This window comes from Alligator sinensis, unplaced genomic scaffold, assembly GCF_000455745.1.
Source record: "Alligator sinensis unplaced genomic scaffold, ASM45574v1 scaffold872_2, whole genome shotgun sequence".
Classification (NCBI taxonomy): Eukaryota; Metazoa; Chordata; order Crocodylia; family Alligatoridae; genus Alligator; species Alligator sinensis.
In genome coordinates, this window is record NW_005842132.1 from 1,915,221 (window position 1) to 1,932,639 (window position 17,419).

The 17,419-nt window shown below is 50.3% G+C and overlaps 1 protein-coding gene across 2 annotated transcripts in view; it reads right to left on the reverse strand.

Annotated features, from left to right (window-relative positions):
• GRM4 (glutamate metabotropic receptor 4) overlaps window positions 1-17,419 on the reverse strand; it is a 219,690-nt gene that overhangs the window by 156,930 nt on the left and 45,341 nt on the right. The window contains exon 1 of one of the 2 annotated variants that reach the window (XM_006025093.3): window positions 13,814-14,478. The exons of the other annotated variant lie outside the window; for it this stretch is intronic. Coding sequence (XP_006025155.1) covers window positions 13,814-14,341 — 528 coding nt within the window. The 5' untranslated portion in view covers window positions 14,342-14,478. Of the gene's footprint in view, window positions 1-13,813; window positions 14,479-17,419 lie in introns of those variants that run through there. 2 annotated transcript variants of the gene reach the window in all.

The following is a 17,419-nucleotide window of genomic DNA, read 5'->3' on the forward strand; positions in this document are numbered from 1 at the left end:
CCCAAACGGACAATGCACAATTTTCACAGAGAACTAGGCCTGGTGAAAAAAGTTCTTCTCGCTTTCCTATTTACTTTTCAGCCCAGCGATGGAGCCGGAAAGAGAGCCCAGGAGTCCTGCAAGCCTGCAAGCCGCCGGCTCTACCTAACGCTCTGTGGCAAACAGATTACCCAGCTCTTAGCAAAACAGAAGGCAACACAAAAGCCCATGATTGACTGCTGCCATTTCTGCCGTGACATTTTGGAATGATGACAACAAATCACCTCCGTCCAAACCCATTACAACGAGCTATGATTTATGTGCTCACAGTATGTTGCTTTAACGGTGTATTTCATTAGGTGCATGCACGGCTTGGGAATCGGGAAGAACGGAGAGACTTCTGCTGGGTAACGGATATAAATGTCAGCAGCAGCCACTTGTATACCGCCGCCTGCGTCCGCGGTGAGCTGCGCCGGGTTTTGTCTTACTACAAGAACAAAGGCAGGATTCACATTTCAGGCTTCACTACTGGCGTGAACATGTGTCCCTGCAAGAAATGGAAAAAGGCAGCAGTGCGCATATCATTACCCAGGAGTCCACATGCTTTGCTGAAGCGCTGAGTAGAGTCACCACCGCTGAAAGGTCAATAGCGGCATGAAATGGAATTTGCCTTATTTTCATTTGAACATGTCAGCGTTGTGAACCAGTTACCTGAATAACCAAAAATGATGACAGTCAAGGTAAATGGGTCGTATTTCTTCACTGCACTCCCAGGATCAGTAAGGGGAAAAGAGAAAGATGATAGTCTAGCTACACTATAACAGCTCAGTTGCTGGAGGAATAAAGGTGCCAGGAACAAAATGATATTATCCAAAGAACTGTAGGAATATAGGAATTTGCAGACAGGATCAGAGCAATGATCCATCTGGCCTAATATCCTGTTTCCAACTGTGGCTGGTACTAACCGTTTCAGACTGGGAATAAGATGCTGATGGTGGAAAAGCACCTATACAGGGAGGTTCTTCCTGACACCAACTAGGGTGGTGCAAGGGTTGGCATTGTGTGCAAATGGTTATCAGAGATGGTATCGCTGGGAATCCCTCCTGCTGACTACATCTGAATTGAGCTGAGATGGCTGGGAAATTGGTTTTGCTCTGGAGAGGGGTTTGACAGGAAAAAAAATAAAGAAGATTTTCTTTTTGTTGAAGTTATTCAAAGATTTTTGTCAAAAGAAGGAAACAAAATAAATATTCCACCAAGAAGCAAAAATCTTGTGGTTTTGTTTACTACCTCCCTGCAAAAGAAGGGGAAAAAAGAGTGGGTTTTCAGGCAAAAAAATTTCTATTGCAAAAATCCTGATGGGGGGAGGGAAAGAAAAAGGCTGCCAAAAGCCCAGTAAAACTGGCCATTTCTAGCAGAGAGGTCATTCTGTTTGACGACCAACCCATTTTTCATTCCAGCACAACAGTTCAACAAGTCTAACACCAACGCATCAAGAGGAGCCGCTAAGATATCCGTAGAGTAAGATCTGAGTCAGGCCCCGAGGGGCTAATTTTTTTTTTAATTATTATTATCCTAAGTAATTCTGAAGCCTGTCAGGAAAGAAAGCTACCCAAGCATGTACTACACAGTAAAACCAAGAGGTTTGGTTTTGGGGGTTTTTTTGCAGGAAGTAATTATGCCAACAAAGGGGCCAATATCCCAACATCTTAAACCACAAACTGCATCCTAAGTCCATCAGGCTGTGGTTTTGCTGGGAATGCTGCTCAAGAGAGAAGGGAGTAGCCCCAAGTGACCCACGGGGAAGGAAAAGATTGATTGACATAAAAGTAGACATCTCCACTGAAGGCATGTTGACACCATGGCAGCAGCGTGGGCCCGGCGGGGCCACTCCTGAGCACACCCTGCTCATTCACAGACGCCGGGCTGCTCTGGGGCATCCCTCTGTGGTTACTCACCATCTCCAGTGCTCTTCAGAGCAGCTGCCGTGATGACCCTGGAGTGGCCTCACTGGTCTGCTGCTTGGTCAGGGGCACAGAAGTGGGAACAGGTGGGTGCACGGCTCTTGACAGCTCGGACTCATGGCCAAGCCCAGCACAGACATGCCCTTCCAGCAGCCAAGTACCCGAGGACAGTCTCTGCTCAGTGTGGGAAGGAGCATGGGTTGAGAGTGCTGAGCAGAGAAGAGGAGTCCTCTATGAGCTGCATTTCCACAGAGTGGAACAACATACGCTGGGCCAGATGTGCCTGAAAGGAAAGACGTGACTGGAGGAACCCCTGGAGGGCATTAGCTCTGCCATCAAAGGAGCTTGCAACAGTGCCTCTAAAATGAAATAAAGGAAGAGGAGATGAAAGACAATGCCGTGCATTCAAATGCCAATATAACCCAGGTCCCCAGTAACGAAGTGCAGCTGCGGTTGGCGACAAGAAAAGCAAGCTCAACTAACTGCAAGCAACAGGACGCATTGGTCAACACCCAGGGGCTGCACTGCCCCAGACCTAGATCAAGTGCGCAATTCTGCCCAGAATCTGTGGGCTCTTCAGATCGATTGCCAGGACAGTGGCACTTGGCTGAACAGGTCTAGACACACAAGAAACATCCTACAAGGTGCAATTGTGGGGTGAACCTCAGCCAATAGAAAAGTCTCCTTCTGCACCTTGCCACCCCCATACAACACCAGCCATGTGGACCACGTCCAAAAGGGCAGCTCTTTTTAAAACACCACCAGCGTCTTGGTGTTACGCTGGTTACACCTGCTCAGCCACAGGAGCGTCTACAACCACAGTATGGAGCAAGACCCCAAGCGCATTAGTGGCCGTATAGGAGATTGTTGTAACAAGGAACATTCTCCCACTAAAAGGTACTCTGTTTCCATAGTGATAAGCGAGGTACAAATCTGAACAAAAAATACCCCAGAGCTTCATCCCAACTGTCAGGATCGCGGAGGCAGATAGAACTGGGACTGAGCTCTCCCAGTCACAGACTCTTACTGGTGCCTTCTTGCTGCTACATCAATGCAGGCAGCACAGACTTATGCAGAAATATTAGGGGAATGAGTTGAACTCTTGAGGTCAGGCCAGCTCCTGATTCCCTTATCCCTAGCTAGGAGAGAGAGGATGTTAGGAGGATGAGACTACTAGCGTCCGTCAAGATGGGGACTCTACCCAGTACCTCCTTCTATAGCAAGACGTGAACCCCTGAAACAATGAACCCAACCGACTGCATCGAGTTCTACTGTACCATGGATGATGGGAGAGAAGCTCCTTCTAGACCTCTGTTTGTTAGAGGGAGAGTAACAAGGAGACATTATGGAGTTGGAGAGCAAAAGTAGGACAGCTGGGTTCGATTCCCCTGTCTGCCCAACACCCTGTATGACTCTGGGCATGTCACAACTAGCTCAGTGCTCATGGGAGCAGCCCCAGAGATTGAGATCTGCGGGACTCTGACTGCTCTATACCTTCAGGGTTCCTGTTTTCACAGTGGAGACACCAACCCCAACATAACCCACAAAGAAGGGGGAACTGAGGCTTAATGTGGTCCTGCTTGCAATGCCTTAGAGAGAAGGCAAGATAAGGGAGTGACCAACACAAGAATTGAGAGAAGGAAGCAACTTGATCTCAGATCCCAGTGTTTTAGGGCATAAAACCTGCTCCTATGACAATCCTTGTTGAAGAAAGCCCAGTCTGGTTCCCGCTGAAAGCATTTCAAACAGCTTCAGCTCCTCCCCGACAGCAGTAGATACAGCAGTCCACAGACAGTTTAACTCTGATGAAATCCAGCAGCAACAGCAGCCACGTTCACACAAGCATATGCCCAGGAGGCAAATAAAGCTTACGCTCCATGCCCACCCACACCTGCCCTCCTCCAGGCTCCCTAATGGAGCACCCAGGGACCAGTCTGCTGGACCTCAAGGAAACCTGATGCAGCAGCCAGGTTTTCTGGGATCAACAGCGATGCCCACAAGCAAGCAGCCCGTTTGCTCAACTTAACCTAAGTCAGGACACGGACCTTCCCAAGATGCTCTCCGCCAGCCTTGGAGAGACTGTAGTGGGGAGGAGAAGCCTGGAGACTGGTGACAAGGAGAATTCAGCGATAGGGTTTGGGATAAGTGCAGGACATCTGGTCCTCATCCAGTCCTACTGTCCTCCAGTTGGGGTTGAAGTGCTCAACACCTGCCCTTGGCTTTGACGATGAGGGAGGCCTGGAAGCAGAGACGTCTCAGTGGCAAAAACACACAACTTTAAGATGTTAAGAGATCCACAGCATTGCAGGGCTACAGACTGGATTAGTGGGCTTGGCCTCTGGTCCCCAGGACTACAACTATGCAGAGCTCCACGGAGGGCAGCAGACAGCAGGGCCCACATACTCAGTGCTGCCAGAGGGCTCGATACCTGTATGTACAGACAGCTGGTCAGTACAAAGGTGGGCTACACGGTATATGCCACGCCTGCAGCACAGTCCTGGATTTTGCAGGCAGGAAAGAGCCGAGGTGCACTGCAGAACACACAGAGCAGCCTGCAGGGTTGGAGATTCACAGGGTTGGCAGTCTACAGCTTAAGGACTGGATCTGGTCTCTGGAGCCATTATATCTGGCCCATAGGTTGGGGGAGAGGGGAGGTTCAGGAGCATTTTGGTGACATGAAGGGGCTTTGCCCATGCTCCAGCCCAGGGCTGGGGAAAAGTAGCAGCAGCACCCAGGTTGGAGGTGGTGCTCCCAACTTGGACCCAAGTTGAATTGCTTGGCCCACAGCTCATGAAACCATGTCAACCGCTGATCTAGATGACCATGCCCAATGCCATCCTTTCCTTTCGCAACTCCTTTCCTTCAGGGTTATGCCCTCTCTGATCATTTCCAGCGCCAGCTTCCATCCCTGCCCTCCCCGCGCCCGCAGGGGAATCGCCAGAGATAATCCACTCAGCTTCTCCGCAGCCCACTCGTTCCAAGTGCCGGGCAAGGCTAGGACACGCTTGCCAGCAGAGACCTGACTGCTCAAATTCCACAGCAAACAAAAGCAAACACTTCCTTTTAATTAAACCACCACAAAAGACTCTCCCCGGAACAAAAGGAGGAAGTTGCCTCCTTAAGATCTTGCTTTTAGCGGTCCAATAATTAGGCTTTGTTTATTGGTTTTACAGTTCTATTTAGAAGCTTTTATTTTCCCCTCTCTCTCTCTCTGTTTTTTTTTTCCTTCCTCCCAAGTTTCCTTTTCCGTTTATTTTCAGTCAATTGCTTCTTCGGCAAAATTTGTACATCTGCATAAATTGCCCAGCTCTCATCACAAGCTGCAAGCGGATCCCGGCAAAGCAAGCGAGTATTAGCAGCATCTCGCGGCTCCTCTCGGTGAAAACCTTCCCCAGCATCTCTCCCTGCAGGAAGTTTGGATATGTAAGACCAGGAGAGTGATTTCTAGCTTACCTCATTCCTGTATACTGGAGATCAGAAATGAAACCAGAGAGGCTGCCTCAGCAGTGTATTGCGGGACAGTCAAGGGAGCACTGTTTGCACCATTTTTGCTACTGACTCATGATCTCTACCCACACTGGTGCTGAAACAATAGAAGTAGAAATGCTGAGACTCAGTCAGTATTGAGCCCATAATATTATATCACAATGCACTCGCCGGCAGTGCTGAACAATGGGGAGATTGGGTATGCAATGCATGGACAGAGTAGAAGGGTGTACATCCAAGGTGGAGAGAACAAGGGTTATTTAGCAGCAAAGTTGACCCCAGCAGTCTTTCCTGCCCAGAGCAGGGGGGCTGGACCCGATTATCTCACGAGGTCCCTTCCAACTTCTGTGAATCCGTGACATCCAAGTTGGAAGATTCAAAATGATGGAAGGAAAGAGAGGTTTTGCCCAATGCTCAATCAACTGGTGGGACTTGTTACCGTAAGAGAATAGGGAGGCCAGGCAGCTGAGCAGGAGTCCAAATAAAGACGGAAAGTTTAGATCACTAACCAGGTGATCTACAGTCAGAAGAGGGAAAGATGAAGATAACCAAGAGCTTTGAGAGGACCCTATAGGTGCCAGGGACAACCTCCCCTCCTGGAACGTCAATGAATTGGCAATAGCTAACAGGAAGGATCCAATTCTTTGGAGTCTGCAAGAGAAGAAGTCCCACAGGGGCAGGTTACCCATCACTTGCCCTCCTGGAGGGTCTGGCCAAGCAAACCAGAAGCCTTAGTTAGGCCTTGTCTACCAGGAAAAGACTTTTTTTTTCTATCATGTAGGGTGTTAGTTTAAAGCAACAAAGTTAAACCAATTGAATCCCCAGTTGTTAGGGGTAAGAGTGCCTGTCTTCAACTTCAGGTTATACTGCTTAATAAGAAGATCAAGCCCAAATGAAAAAAGCCAATCTTGGATAAGAGCAAGGGAGGCTATGCAGGTGAGGTGCAATACTGTGCTGGTACAGCTGGTCTAAATTTCCTCTGAAAACAAGGGGCTGAGGACCAGGTCCCCAAGTTCAATTCTCTCCTCTACCCCAGGCTCCATCTGTGACCGTGTGTAAGGCTCCACGTATGCAAACCACATTGTCTCCCTATGCGCCAGCCGCACTTGTGCGATGGGAACAACCACATTCCCCTGCCTAACAAGCAGAGCTGGAGAAAGGCTATGGAGTACCCACATCCTGAGATGATGGTATAGAAATACCGCAGGGAAGGAGAGGGCCTCAGAGCTGAGATGCATCCTTCCTACAGACATGGCAGGCTGCTCTTTCTAAAAAAGCAAAATGGACTGAGGTCCAAATTAAACCCTTAAAATAATAATAATAATAATAATACAACCAAATAAATAAATAAAAGCCCATTTGCCCCTCTCCTCCACGTTTCTCTCTCCTGCCTCCTCCCTCCTTCCTGATTCCTTGCTGAAGTGAATGCATTCAATCTTTTTTGTTGCACCAAATGGCTTTTAAGTTCCTCCCGTTCCCTCTAATTTATATGATTTTAATTATTGAATAGCCCTCCCGCACATTGCCTGGAACATTAACGCGTTTTAAAAAGGGACCCAGGAAAATCAAACTCCATCAGCGATCTGTTTCCCTGCCTTAGCTAACAGCCACCAACTCTCTCAGGAGAGTGCATATTTTGTTGCAGCTTAGGCAAAAGGAAGGTAAGAAAGGGGGTGGAAAGAAAAAGGGGGAAAAAAAACAAAACAGTGAATTCAAGATGCTGGGAAAAGGACACAGACAGTGGGACCCAAAGCTGAGAATCCAACACCTTGGGCAAAGAATTTGCTCCTGGCCCTTGGCTTCTGCTTATGAATATGCTACTGCAGCTGCTTGTACATTTGAATTTTATTTGCATTTATCTGTGCACATCCTTGCATCGCTGCCATTTGCTGCTGAGGGGCCTCTCGTGCAAACACACTTTCAAGCCCCGAGACATTACCCCATTTAAATAAATGCTCAGTAAGACAAAAGTAAATCACAAAACTCCTTAGAGTTATATCCGGTTTAAAGGGAGGAGGGGGAGGGAAAAGGAAACAAACCTTTCCATTAGACCTGGGCCCATTCATCTAAAAGAAAACAAGAAGATTCAGGATGTTTCATTATTACTTAGAATCAATGAAAATGAGGGTTGAAGGGACCTCAGGAGATCACATCTAGTCCAACCCCCTGCTCAAAGCAGGACCAGCCCCAACTACATCATCCCAGCCAAAGTTTTGTCTAGCCAGGTCTTAATAACCTTCAAGGATGGAGAGTCCACAACCTCCCTGGGTACCCTGTTCCAATGTTTTACTATCCTCCTAGTGAGAGAGTTTTTCCTAATATCCAACCTGAACTTCCCCTGCTGCAACATGAGCTCATTGCTTCTTGTTCTCTCACCTGCCCCCACTGAGAACAGTCCAGCTCCATCATCTTTGCAACTATCCTGCAGGGAGTTGAAGGCTGCTATTCAATCCCCCCTCGGTCTTCTCTTCTGCAGACTAAATAAGGCCAGTTCCCTCAGCCTCTCCTCACAAGTCATGTGGCCCAGCCCCTGAAATATTTTCATTGCCCTCCGCTGGACTCTCTCCAATTTGTCCACATCCTTTCTGTAGTGTGGGGCCCAAAACTAGACAGTACTCCAGATTTGGCCTCACCAGTGCTAAATACAGGGGAAGAATCACTTCCCTCGATCTGCTGGAAATGCTCCTAATGCAGCCCAGTATGCCATTAGTCTTCTTGGCAACGAGGACACACTGCTGGCTTATACTTGTATTATAGTAGTGCCTGGCAGTACCAAAATGCTGGTCTTCCCTTGTTACACTAGGCACTGTACATCCAAATGGACAAGGTAATGAGCCCACTTAGCTCATAGGTAGCTCTTCTCAGCAGTTGGTCGCTACCCATTTTATAAAAGCCTATCCCATCCACACCCATTTTGCACATGGGAAAATGGAGAAGCAGAGTGAGCTGCTCACAATTATCCAGCAAGCCAGGGACACACAGCTAGGAGCAGGTGTCCCGAGTCCCAGTCAAATGCTCTGTCCTCTAAACCACGCAGCCCCAAGGAAAACAACACCCTCATTTTAAATATGGGGAGACCAAGGCTCAGAAAAGCCACATGACTCTCCTTGATCACACTGAGGATTCAAGGCTGAACGAGGCATAAAAGCCAGGGGTCCTGACATCACACCCATTACATTAACAAGAAAACCACCCTCAGTCCAGATAAATGGAGGTAATGAATGACTGGCAGATACAGAGATTCGCAGCAAATGCATAACACACAGCAGCAGGGAGCAGAGTCAACTGGGCAGTGGCTAACAGTCTTCTAAAAAGGTGGAGGAAGAGGGCAGGACACACTTAAAAGATGCAAGGGAACTATCATTTCCAAGTGGGAGTATTGATCCAGAGAAATGGATTGGCTCATCCATACCTGGCCTGTCATCAGAGGGACAAACCAAGGCCAAGCAGAGCCAAAATATCACCCTTGACCTCACCGTTTCAGCATCCAGAGAAAACGCCATGTCTACAGCCCGCCTTCCCAACACAATGCGTGCGTGTAAGCCCCAGCAAAGCTGCAGCTGTTCCAAGAAGCATTAGCCGGCTGCATTACTTCATGTGCCCCTTGGGCAATTCAAGCCTTGCATATCTTCCCCATGATGTGATCAGATGCTGCAAGTTCCAGGAACCAGAGTACAGAACAAACCCACATAGCATGGAGTCAGCCCTGCCAATGGGCTCCCTACCGCAGCTCTGTCTAGCGGATAGCTGCCTCTGTTCTCTTAACGATAAATATGTCAAGCAATGGCAGTCATTCCACTCTGCAGGAATTAAAGTGGAGATGTGATCTCATGCTTTGGGTATATAATCCATATCCCCATTATCCAATCATCCACAATAACTGGTGTCATGATGATATATATTTAAATACTGCCGTGCGCGCTGTATTAGCTGTTTGAAAGCAGATAAGTTGAGAGCATTAGTCTATGAATGACAACCACGTGGAGGGAGATTCCTCAGCATATCACCCCTTATCACAAACATGACAGATGAGGAAGGATTACGAGGCTATGTTTCCCAAATAGGAGAATCAGGGGCCCGCATAAAACCATTTGTCACCACTTGGAGTCACTGCGGGGAGAGAGAGGAAAAGGATGGCCTTGAGACTGACATACTGGATTCGAACTCAGGAGCCTTCCCCAAGCCCAGCCGCAGACTGCCTGCGTCCCTGGGCACATCTCTCCATCCCTCCCAGCCACTGCTCCCCTTCTGTGAAGTGGAGATGATAATCCTTCCTGCCACTCGCCCTTCTTCTGCCTAGTCTGTTTAGGCAGTGAGCTCCCTGGGGTACCACCAGTGTCACATTATGTGTACGTGCACGCACACAGTGTCTCAAACACTGGGTCTACAGTTATACAAAGAAAATCACATACAACAAACCTGGTAAAAGAACTTTGCAAGACCAAATACCTGGGGGTTAAGAAAAGTCAGAATGTAGGCTGAACTTCCAATCTTAATTCTGTCAGCATGGGTCTCTCGCAGCTTTTGGGGTGCGTTTTGAAACCCCTGCCAAGTTCCATGTTGCTGCAGCTACACTGCCAATCACACCCAAGTCGGAAAGTTGAAAGCTTGGCCATGTAACTCTCCACAAGCTGCAGTCACTGCATGTAGAGGTACCTTTAGTCTATGCAGCCACTCTCAGCAACGACATGTTCTTATTGCTCTTGCCTTCCTCTCCCCTACGCCCTCTACTAAGTACAACGCTTACTTACTACCTGTCTTTATGACATCTAGGCCCTCTTCTGGGCTCAGACCATCCTTTGTCATACACTGATGCTGTGTCTATAACAGAGATGCTCAACCAGGTGCCTAGATCCTTTCAAGGGTATCACGCAATGTTAGATCTGCCAACAGGATTCACAAGATAAACCCAGCGATTTCAAGTAGGAATCCATAGAGACAAAACCATTCTGCCCTGCTGTGGTATCCCTCAGTTCTTTGCAATGGAAGAATTGCCCTGCTATTTTCCTGCAGCCAAAGAACTTCTGCAGACAAAGAACAAAGAGCTGGCATTTTCCAAGGGGTCTCAAGTTTTAAAAAGGTCTAAAACCACTGGTCTAGAACAACAAATCCCATAATGCACAAGGCAAACACTAGGATCATGCATCCTGCCACAGGGAAACAAGCTTTATACAGGCTTCCTGCCTCATAGGAGAGGTGATGATCTTTACAAAGTGCCTGCATCTGCCAAGCAGCCATTGTGAGAGCTCGGTGGATCGGTATATTGTTTTTAAAATGCTGCCAATGACCTTCGTGGAATGAATGCATGACTAAGAGGGCTGAGTGGATGAAACAAAAAAATTAAACTGCCCACCAAAACTCTTAGAAACCACGCAGAACAAGGAGCCATGCAAGCAACTCCTAGGTTTGTTGCTATGACAAAGCCTATTTGCATTAGAAAGCCTGTCTCTCCTGGATGAGAGCTGAAAGACCAAAGAAAGGCCACCTGGGTTGGAATTTAACCCTGGGTGTTAACACACATGCTTTTATGAAAAGGGGCAGAGGTTTGGGTTTCTATAAAGAACTCAGGAGAGGGGAGGGGAGGGGAGGGGTCTTATCTGTCATCCAACAGCTGGCCCTGCCACCATCTCAGCACACCTCAGTGCCACGGTTCCTTTCCCAATGCCAAGGGGAATTCTCTTGGAGATCTCCCATTCATTCACTAGCCAGGCTCCCACGTGCTGAGTTAGGAGATCTGGCTGCAAGCAAGCAGCAGGGTGGGAAGGAGAGTAGAAGGCGAGTCGGGATAAGCCGTGCTGCCAAACAGCAGGATTTCAAATCAGCACAAGCTCTTCTTTACTGTGCAGCACAACACAACTCATCAACAAGGATCTTCATGACCGCTCCCTTGCTGTGGCCACTTTGCTGAAGATCTCTGATCCACTGCTCTTGAAGGGCATGCCTCTGCTACTGGAGCTAAAGAAGAATCGCCAGTAGCATTACAGGACTAGGACGCATATACAAGCCACCTGATCGTAGCCATTAAAGGGCAGCATTGTACAGACATAGTAACCAACTGATCGCAAGAGAGCCAGAATTTGCGTGGTGTTTAACGGCAGAGAAAGGGACCAAAATGGGATGAGACTCCGGCTTCCACTGCTGTGTTACTTGCAGCCCATTTCTTGCTTCCCTGCTGAGCACCTGGCACTCCAGGGGTTAAACCCACTGCTAGCAAGAGGGGAGGAGTACAGCTGGACCTCTGGCAGCCAGAGACCTCAGCTGGGGTAGCTTCAGCATCCTGGGCATTGCCCAGCCACCCTGGCTTCTCAAGCAAGGTTACAGAGATGGCAACCGCTGCACCTGAGAGCCAAGGAGGATGCAGCCAGTGATATCACAGCTGGAGGCATTGCCAGACAACAGCAGGCTCCAGCAACCTCTGTCCAAGCTCTTGGCAGGGAGCTGGACTGGTGCTGATGCCTACTATGCAACCAAAGCTGCAGGGGGGGATACTCCAGAGTTTGCTCTAAAGGGTCATGAGGATGTTTGGGATAGCACAGGGATTTTTTCTTCCATGTGAGCACAGGCTAAAGACCACTGCAGGAAACCCCCAACCCTAAGGGACCTTGCGTCGACCCTGTACGCAGCATATGATTTCCCTCACTCTATGTCCTGGGAGCCATTGCCCAGTGTGAAGGGAAAGACAGCAAACTACACAAATGAAGACAAAGCCCACACAGCCAGAGCCCATGGGGTTTCTCCACCTGGGCTAGAAGACGGTGGGGATGAGGAGGGAGAAATGACACATCCACTTGGAACCCACCCCAGGTCCCAGCCACCCAGGTCCCAGGCTGGTGCCCAATGGCTGGGCCAATGTCTTAAACCTGAAACTGCAGCTAGAGGCTTGACCAGGCTCTAAGAAACAGAAGAGAGAATAGCAACTGGTAGCCTGGCCCCTTCTCTTCCAAAAAGTGCCCCTTAAATGATCACCAGGGGTCAGGGCTTCACCTTTATGACACCCTGGGAGGTGACACCTCATTGAATTCTGACAGAACAAGGGACCCAGACACAGAGTAGGCTGCTGACCCCATTTCCAACCATGCCCACGGTTTCCCTTGGCTCTCCCACCCATGCATCACCCAGGCACACTCCTGCTTAGCTGGCGAGATCGCCGCCCAAGGCAACAGAGCTGGGAAACTGCCCTTTCACTTCCATTTCTCATCATGGTCCTTCTTATCCCTTCCCTCCTCCGCCACCTGGCACCACATCCTCTCAGACACCAAGGAGTTTAATGAGACCTGAAGTGCCTCAAAACCAGCTGCTTCCATAATGAAGCTGCAATGCCCCTAGGCCTGGAGACACTGAGCATTCAGCCAGAGGGACCCTGAGCTTGGCCAACACATTAGATCAGATCTGGGCAGCAGGGGGGTCTGTCCAAAATCATTCCAGCCAGAAAGGGCCCTTTTCTTTTTTTTCTTTTCTTTTTCAAAAAAAATTAATAAATAAATCCATATTTCCCATGAGAAAGTTTCAATTTTGTCCAAAAAATTGGATATTCCTTCATTGGAAAAACTGAATAAATAGCTCAATCAAGGAGAGTTCCCAGCAGGTAGGAAGTGAGCATGGAAAGAGCCCTCTGCTGAGGTCACATGTGGAGCCTATGGCAGGCAAGACAACAGCAGAAAGCCAAGTCTCAGGCTATTGCCCTCACCGTGAGAAACTCCTTCCAGTACAACTCTCCCCGCCCCAATTGACTCACGGAGGAAATTCAGTGTCATCAAGGAGAGGATGGGACTTGCCCCTGGTCACACAGCAAATCAGTGGCAGAGCCAAGGGCAGAACCCAGGTGTCCTACTGCCTCACCCACAAGACCACCTGTCCTGTTCCAAAACTGGCGGGAGATCAAACCAGGCCAGGTTGTGTCCTCACTCCATAACCAACCCCGTCCCCAAAGAGAGCAGCTCAGGTCCACGATCAACGTCTTTCATAACAGGACCACCCTTGATTCTCTTCACCCCTGCACTCCTGCCCCAGCACCCCGGACACATTGGCTCATGCCTCTCAGCCACCAAGAGATCTGCATGGTCATCCCTACCTGCGACCCGAGAAGCATCCGATCCCTCCAGCTTTGTCACATGGAGCAGCAAAAAGGGAAGAGACTTCCAGCAGACGCGGTGATTGCTGCAGAGTGCCGGGGAGCAAGGAAGACCCCAGGAGACAGGAAGGTGCTTCAAACACCCACAAGGGCATCATGCTCCCCCCCTCCCTTGATCTCCATGCCTGGGAAGGAGACCACGCACTACACAGCCAAAGCAAGGAGCACCGAGGAGGTAGGGAGAGGCTGGAATAGCGATGGGCAACTGCTCCCTCCAGCAGTGAGGTGAGGAACTACAAGGCAGAGGACTTACCTTGAACAAGCGCAGGATGTTGGCCACCATGATGGAAACGGAGCTGCCAGAGGCCCCGATGACACCCACCACGCGCTCTGGCTTGGTGATGATGGGGGGCCCGCCATTGATGCACCGCACCTCAGTGCTGTCCTTCTCAATTAAGGCCTGGACAAAGGTGAGCGACTGCTCCAAGGCATGGGTGTCCCGGGAGCAGGTGTCCAGGACGCGAGCCCCCAGAGTGATGTTGGGGAGAAGGTCAGGGTCATTGTTGATGCGGTCCAGGGCAAAGAGCATGGCCTCCAGACGGTGGATGCCCTTCTCCTTCTTCAGTTCGCCACAGGCTTTGCCCTCCGAGCCCCGGCCATGCACAGGGAAGAGGCCTCCCAGGGTGATGTCCCCGTCAATGCGGATGGAGTTCATGTGCGGATGCCCCTGGCCCTTGGGCTTGGCTGAGCTGGCCGGGTTGCACCACCAGCCGCAGGCACTCAGGAGCAGGCAGAAGGAGAGCTGCCCCATGCATGAATATCCCCGGCTCTTCCCAGTCATCGCCGAAGACGCCGTGAAACCCTGCCCCAGTGCGCCCTAGAGAGCCATGCACGTCGTGGGCCACGTCACCGAGCCCCCTGTAGCCACAGTGTCCCGCTGGCTCTGCATTGAAGTCTCAACCGGGAAGGAAGTGTGGGGAGCAAGTGCTCAAAGAGGTGAGGCAGAGGAGGAGAGTCAAGTGGCCGCCTTCCCCAGGGGATGGTTTCCTGTCTCCAGCCAGGTCACTGTCCCATCAGCAGCTCCTGTTGGCTCCAGCACCCATCTCACAGCAGGCGGCAAAGTAGTAGAGGGTGCTAGGGTGGGTGGGTGGTTACAGGGTCCTTTCCCCAGCCCTGTGCAGGATTTGGGCTGAGCAGCTGAAGGAAGGCTCTGGGCTTTGCATAGCTTTACATTAAGAAGAGAAGGGGCAGGGTTGGGGGGGACCTCAACACTTCTGTTCCTTTCTCCGCAATCCTTGAATAAAACAAAAAAAAAAGAGAGAGAAAGAAAATCAAGCAGAAGCACAAAGAGGACATCAACTATTCAGATCTTTCACTAGGGAGCTCAACTGAAATTAACACCGTAGGTTATTGCAGAAAAGATTTGGGATTCACTTGATCTTTGCTTCATCTGAGCTGCTTTGCCTCAGCTTAAGCGTGACAGAAGGCATACTGGCACACTGCAGCGCTCTCTCGCACACATGTACACTCACAGAGAGGTACGTGCAGACCTTTTCTGAAGCCTTGACCGCTGTGGTGGGAGCTCGCCGGGCTGAGGGGAGCTGAGCCTAGATAAAAGCGGGTGCAGCATCACTCAAGGCCGCGGCGAGACACCAGCCTGGCCGAGACTGGAGCGTGGCCCCGTGAGCTGCGATGGGGACTCGTGGGAGCGGTGAGGAAAGCTCCAGTGACGCTTAAACCTCAGGCTGGAGAAACTCTGGGCAACAACCCCTCCGTCCTGCACCCTTTTGGGGCAGGCAAAGCTGTCCCTCAGCTTGGGGACCTGTCCCAGCCCCTTCCAGCTGCAGCTCGTCTTGGAAGGTGAACTCAACTCCCGGCTTTCCAAGACAACCCCATTCCCCACCATTGTGTTGTGTAGGTTACTGGACTCCATACAGCAACGTGGCCCCACAAAAGGCAGAGCCGTCTGCTCCTTCCAGATGGCGTTTGGGACCCTCACCAGTGCCAGAGGGATGCTGTTCCCAACCTGCCAGGACCAGGACGCTGGGCTCCTTGCCTCATGCCAAGCCTGCTTGTCCTTCCCCGCTCTGACATCCCCCAGCCCCTTTCTCCCCAGGGCTCCTTAGGAGTTTCTGGGCCACTCTGAGCTGCCAGGAGGAAACTCCAAGGGAACTGATGGACCTGCCTTGGCTCTTGTGTGGGGTTTGTTACCTGTAGGAGCCCAAACCGCTCCCGACAAGCAAGAAGACACCTTCCCGCCCTGAACCTGGGCTGCAAATCCTGAGTCCAAGCCAGAGCTGTCCACACCCAAGGGGGCTGCTCTTGGTCTGTCTGTGCAGAATCCATCGGCTCCTCCCTTGTGACATAAGATATGGAGGCGGGGGACGGAGAATGAGCTCCTGTTTGGCTTTTAACTGATAAAATACAGGGCACGGAGGGAAAGAAGCAGCTGAGATTCTTGCTTTTTCACCTACAGGGTTTGGTTTGGTGCGTGTGTCCCACCCCTGCCCCACAACTGCCTGGCAGAAAACATTGCGTCTCCCACCCAGCCCTGATTTCTGGTTAAAAATTAAGCGATCGGCCTCAGGACACAAGAGAAAAATGATTCCCCCTTTGCTCCATGAGCCGCTTAGCCTATACTAATAAAAAGGGTGCACTACACAGCTCTGGAGAGACAGCAGTCGATCCCAGCACATGCATGCGTGAGGGAACGAGGGAAAAGCTGTAACTTAATGTCTTCCTGGAGTAACAAGGCTATTAGCCACAGAGGAGAGGATTTGGGACTGCCTCGTGCATTTTAGACCAAGCTGCGTGCTCGCGGGGCAGGCTGCGAAAGCTGAATGCAGTTGAAAGCCAGCATAATCATGATATGTAGCAAGGGGCCAAGTGCTGGGGAGGGGGACAGAAGAGAACGTGGCTGTCTGGTAAAACCCAGGGCAACAGTGCTCGGTGTTGCTGCGGCACTGACCATGCAGGTGGAGACGGCCCCGTGTCAGGAAATCTCGGCCTGGGCTTCAAGCATCCCAAAGTTCAGAAACGTTCCTGGCTCGGCCCATTAGATATTCACTAAATGTGGCCACGATATTGGATTTTGCCCTAGCAAGGGTGGGATTCAGGAGTGGAGCATCCCGCAGAGAAGAGAAGAGAGGGCTCAGCTGTCACAGAAAGGGGTTTCTTCAAGGAAGTTTTTCCACTCCCAGTCTGTGGCACTTGCCATCACCATATCCACAAGTCCTGGCCAGGATTTGACTGACAAGATCCCGACTGCCTAACAAGATTTTTAACATGCAAGGACCTCGGAGAGGTTAGCAGATGCTTACAAATTCTGCCTCATCTCTCTACCCTCTAAGCAAAGCAGAATGTAAATCACCCCATTTTACAGATGGACAAACTGAAGCACTGAGAGGGGAACATACAGACCTTGCTGAATGAGCTGCAGAGGCTGCTACCTGCGTCTCCTGACTCCTAGCCTCACAGCAAGAAACACATCCTTCCCGCTATTATTCCTGAGACATTAAACACTGATGTTCACAGGAGGGGCAAGGCATGGAGACGTGCAAGGTCAGGTCGCCAATTGCTAACAGGTCCCATATAGGCAAAAAGTGCTAGCAAACCTGCTAAGCTGGACACTGGGTCCTTCCTTGTGTCCATCTGGATGGCGTCTGCCGCCGTCTGGTCTCTTGGACACCCACCAGCGCCAGTGCCCGTGCCAACTTTCCTTCCCTACTCTGTTTTCTCCCCCTGCTCAGAGCTGCTCAGCTCAAGAGGAAGCACTGCATGCCAGGAACTGTAATCCTGGCAGACCAGGCCTCTGAGCTAAAGTGGGTTACAGTCATCTCATAGAAACATTGATCCCCCCTGGATGTTGCTATTTACTTAAAAGCTCCGAGAAAGAACAAGAAAATGAAGGGAAAAGCAG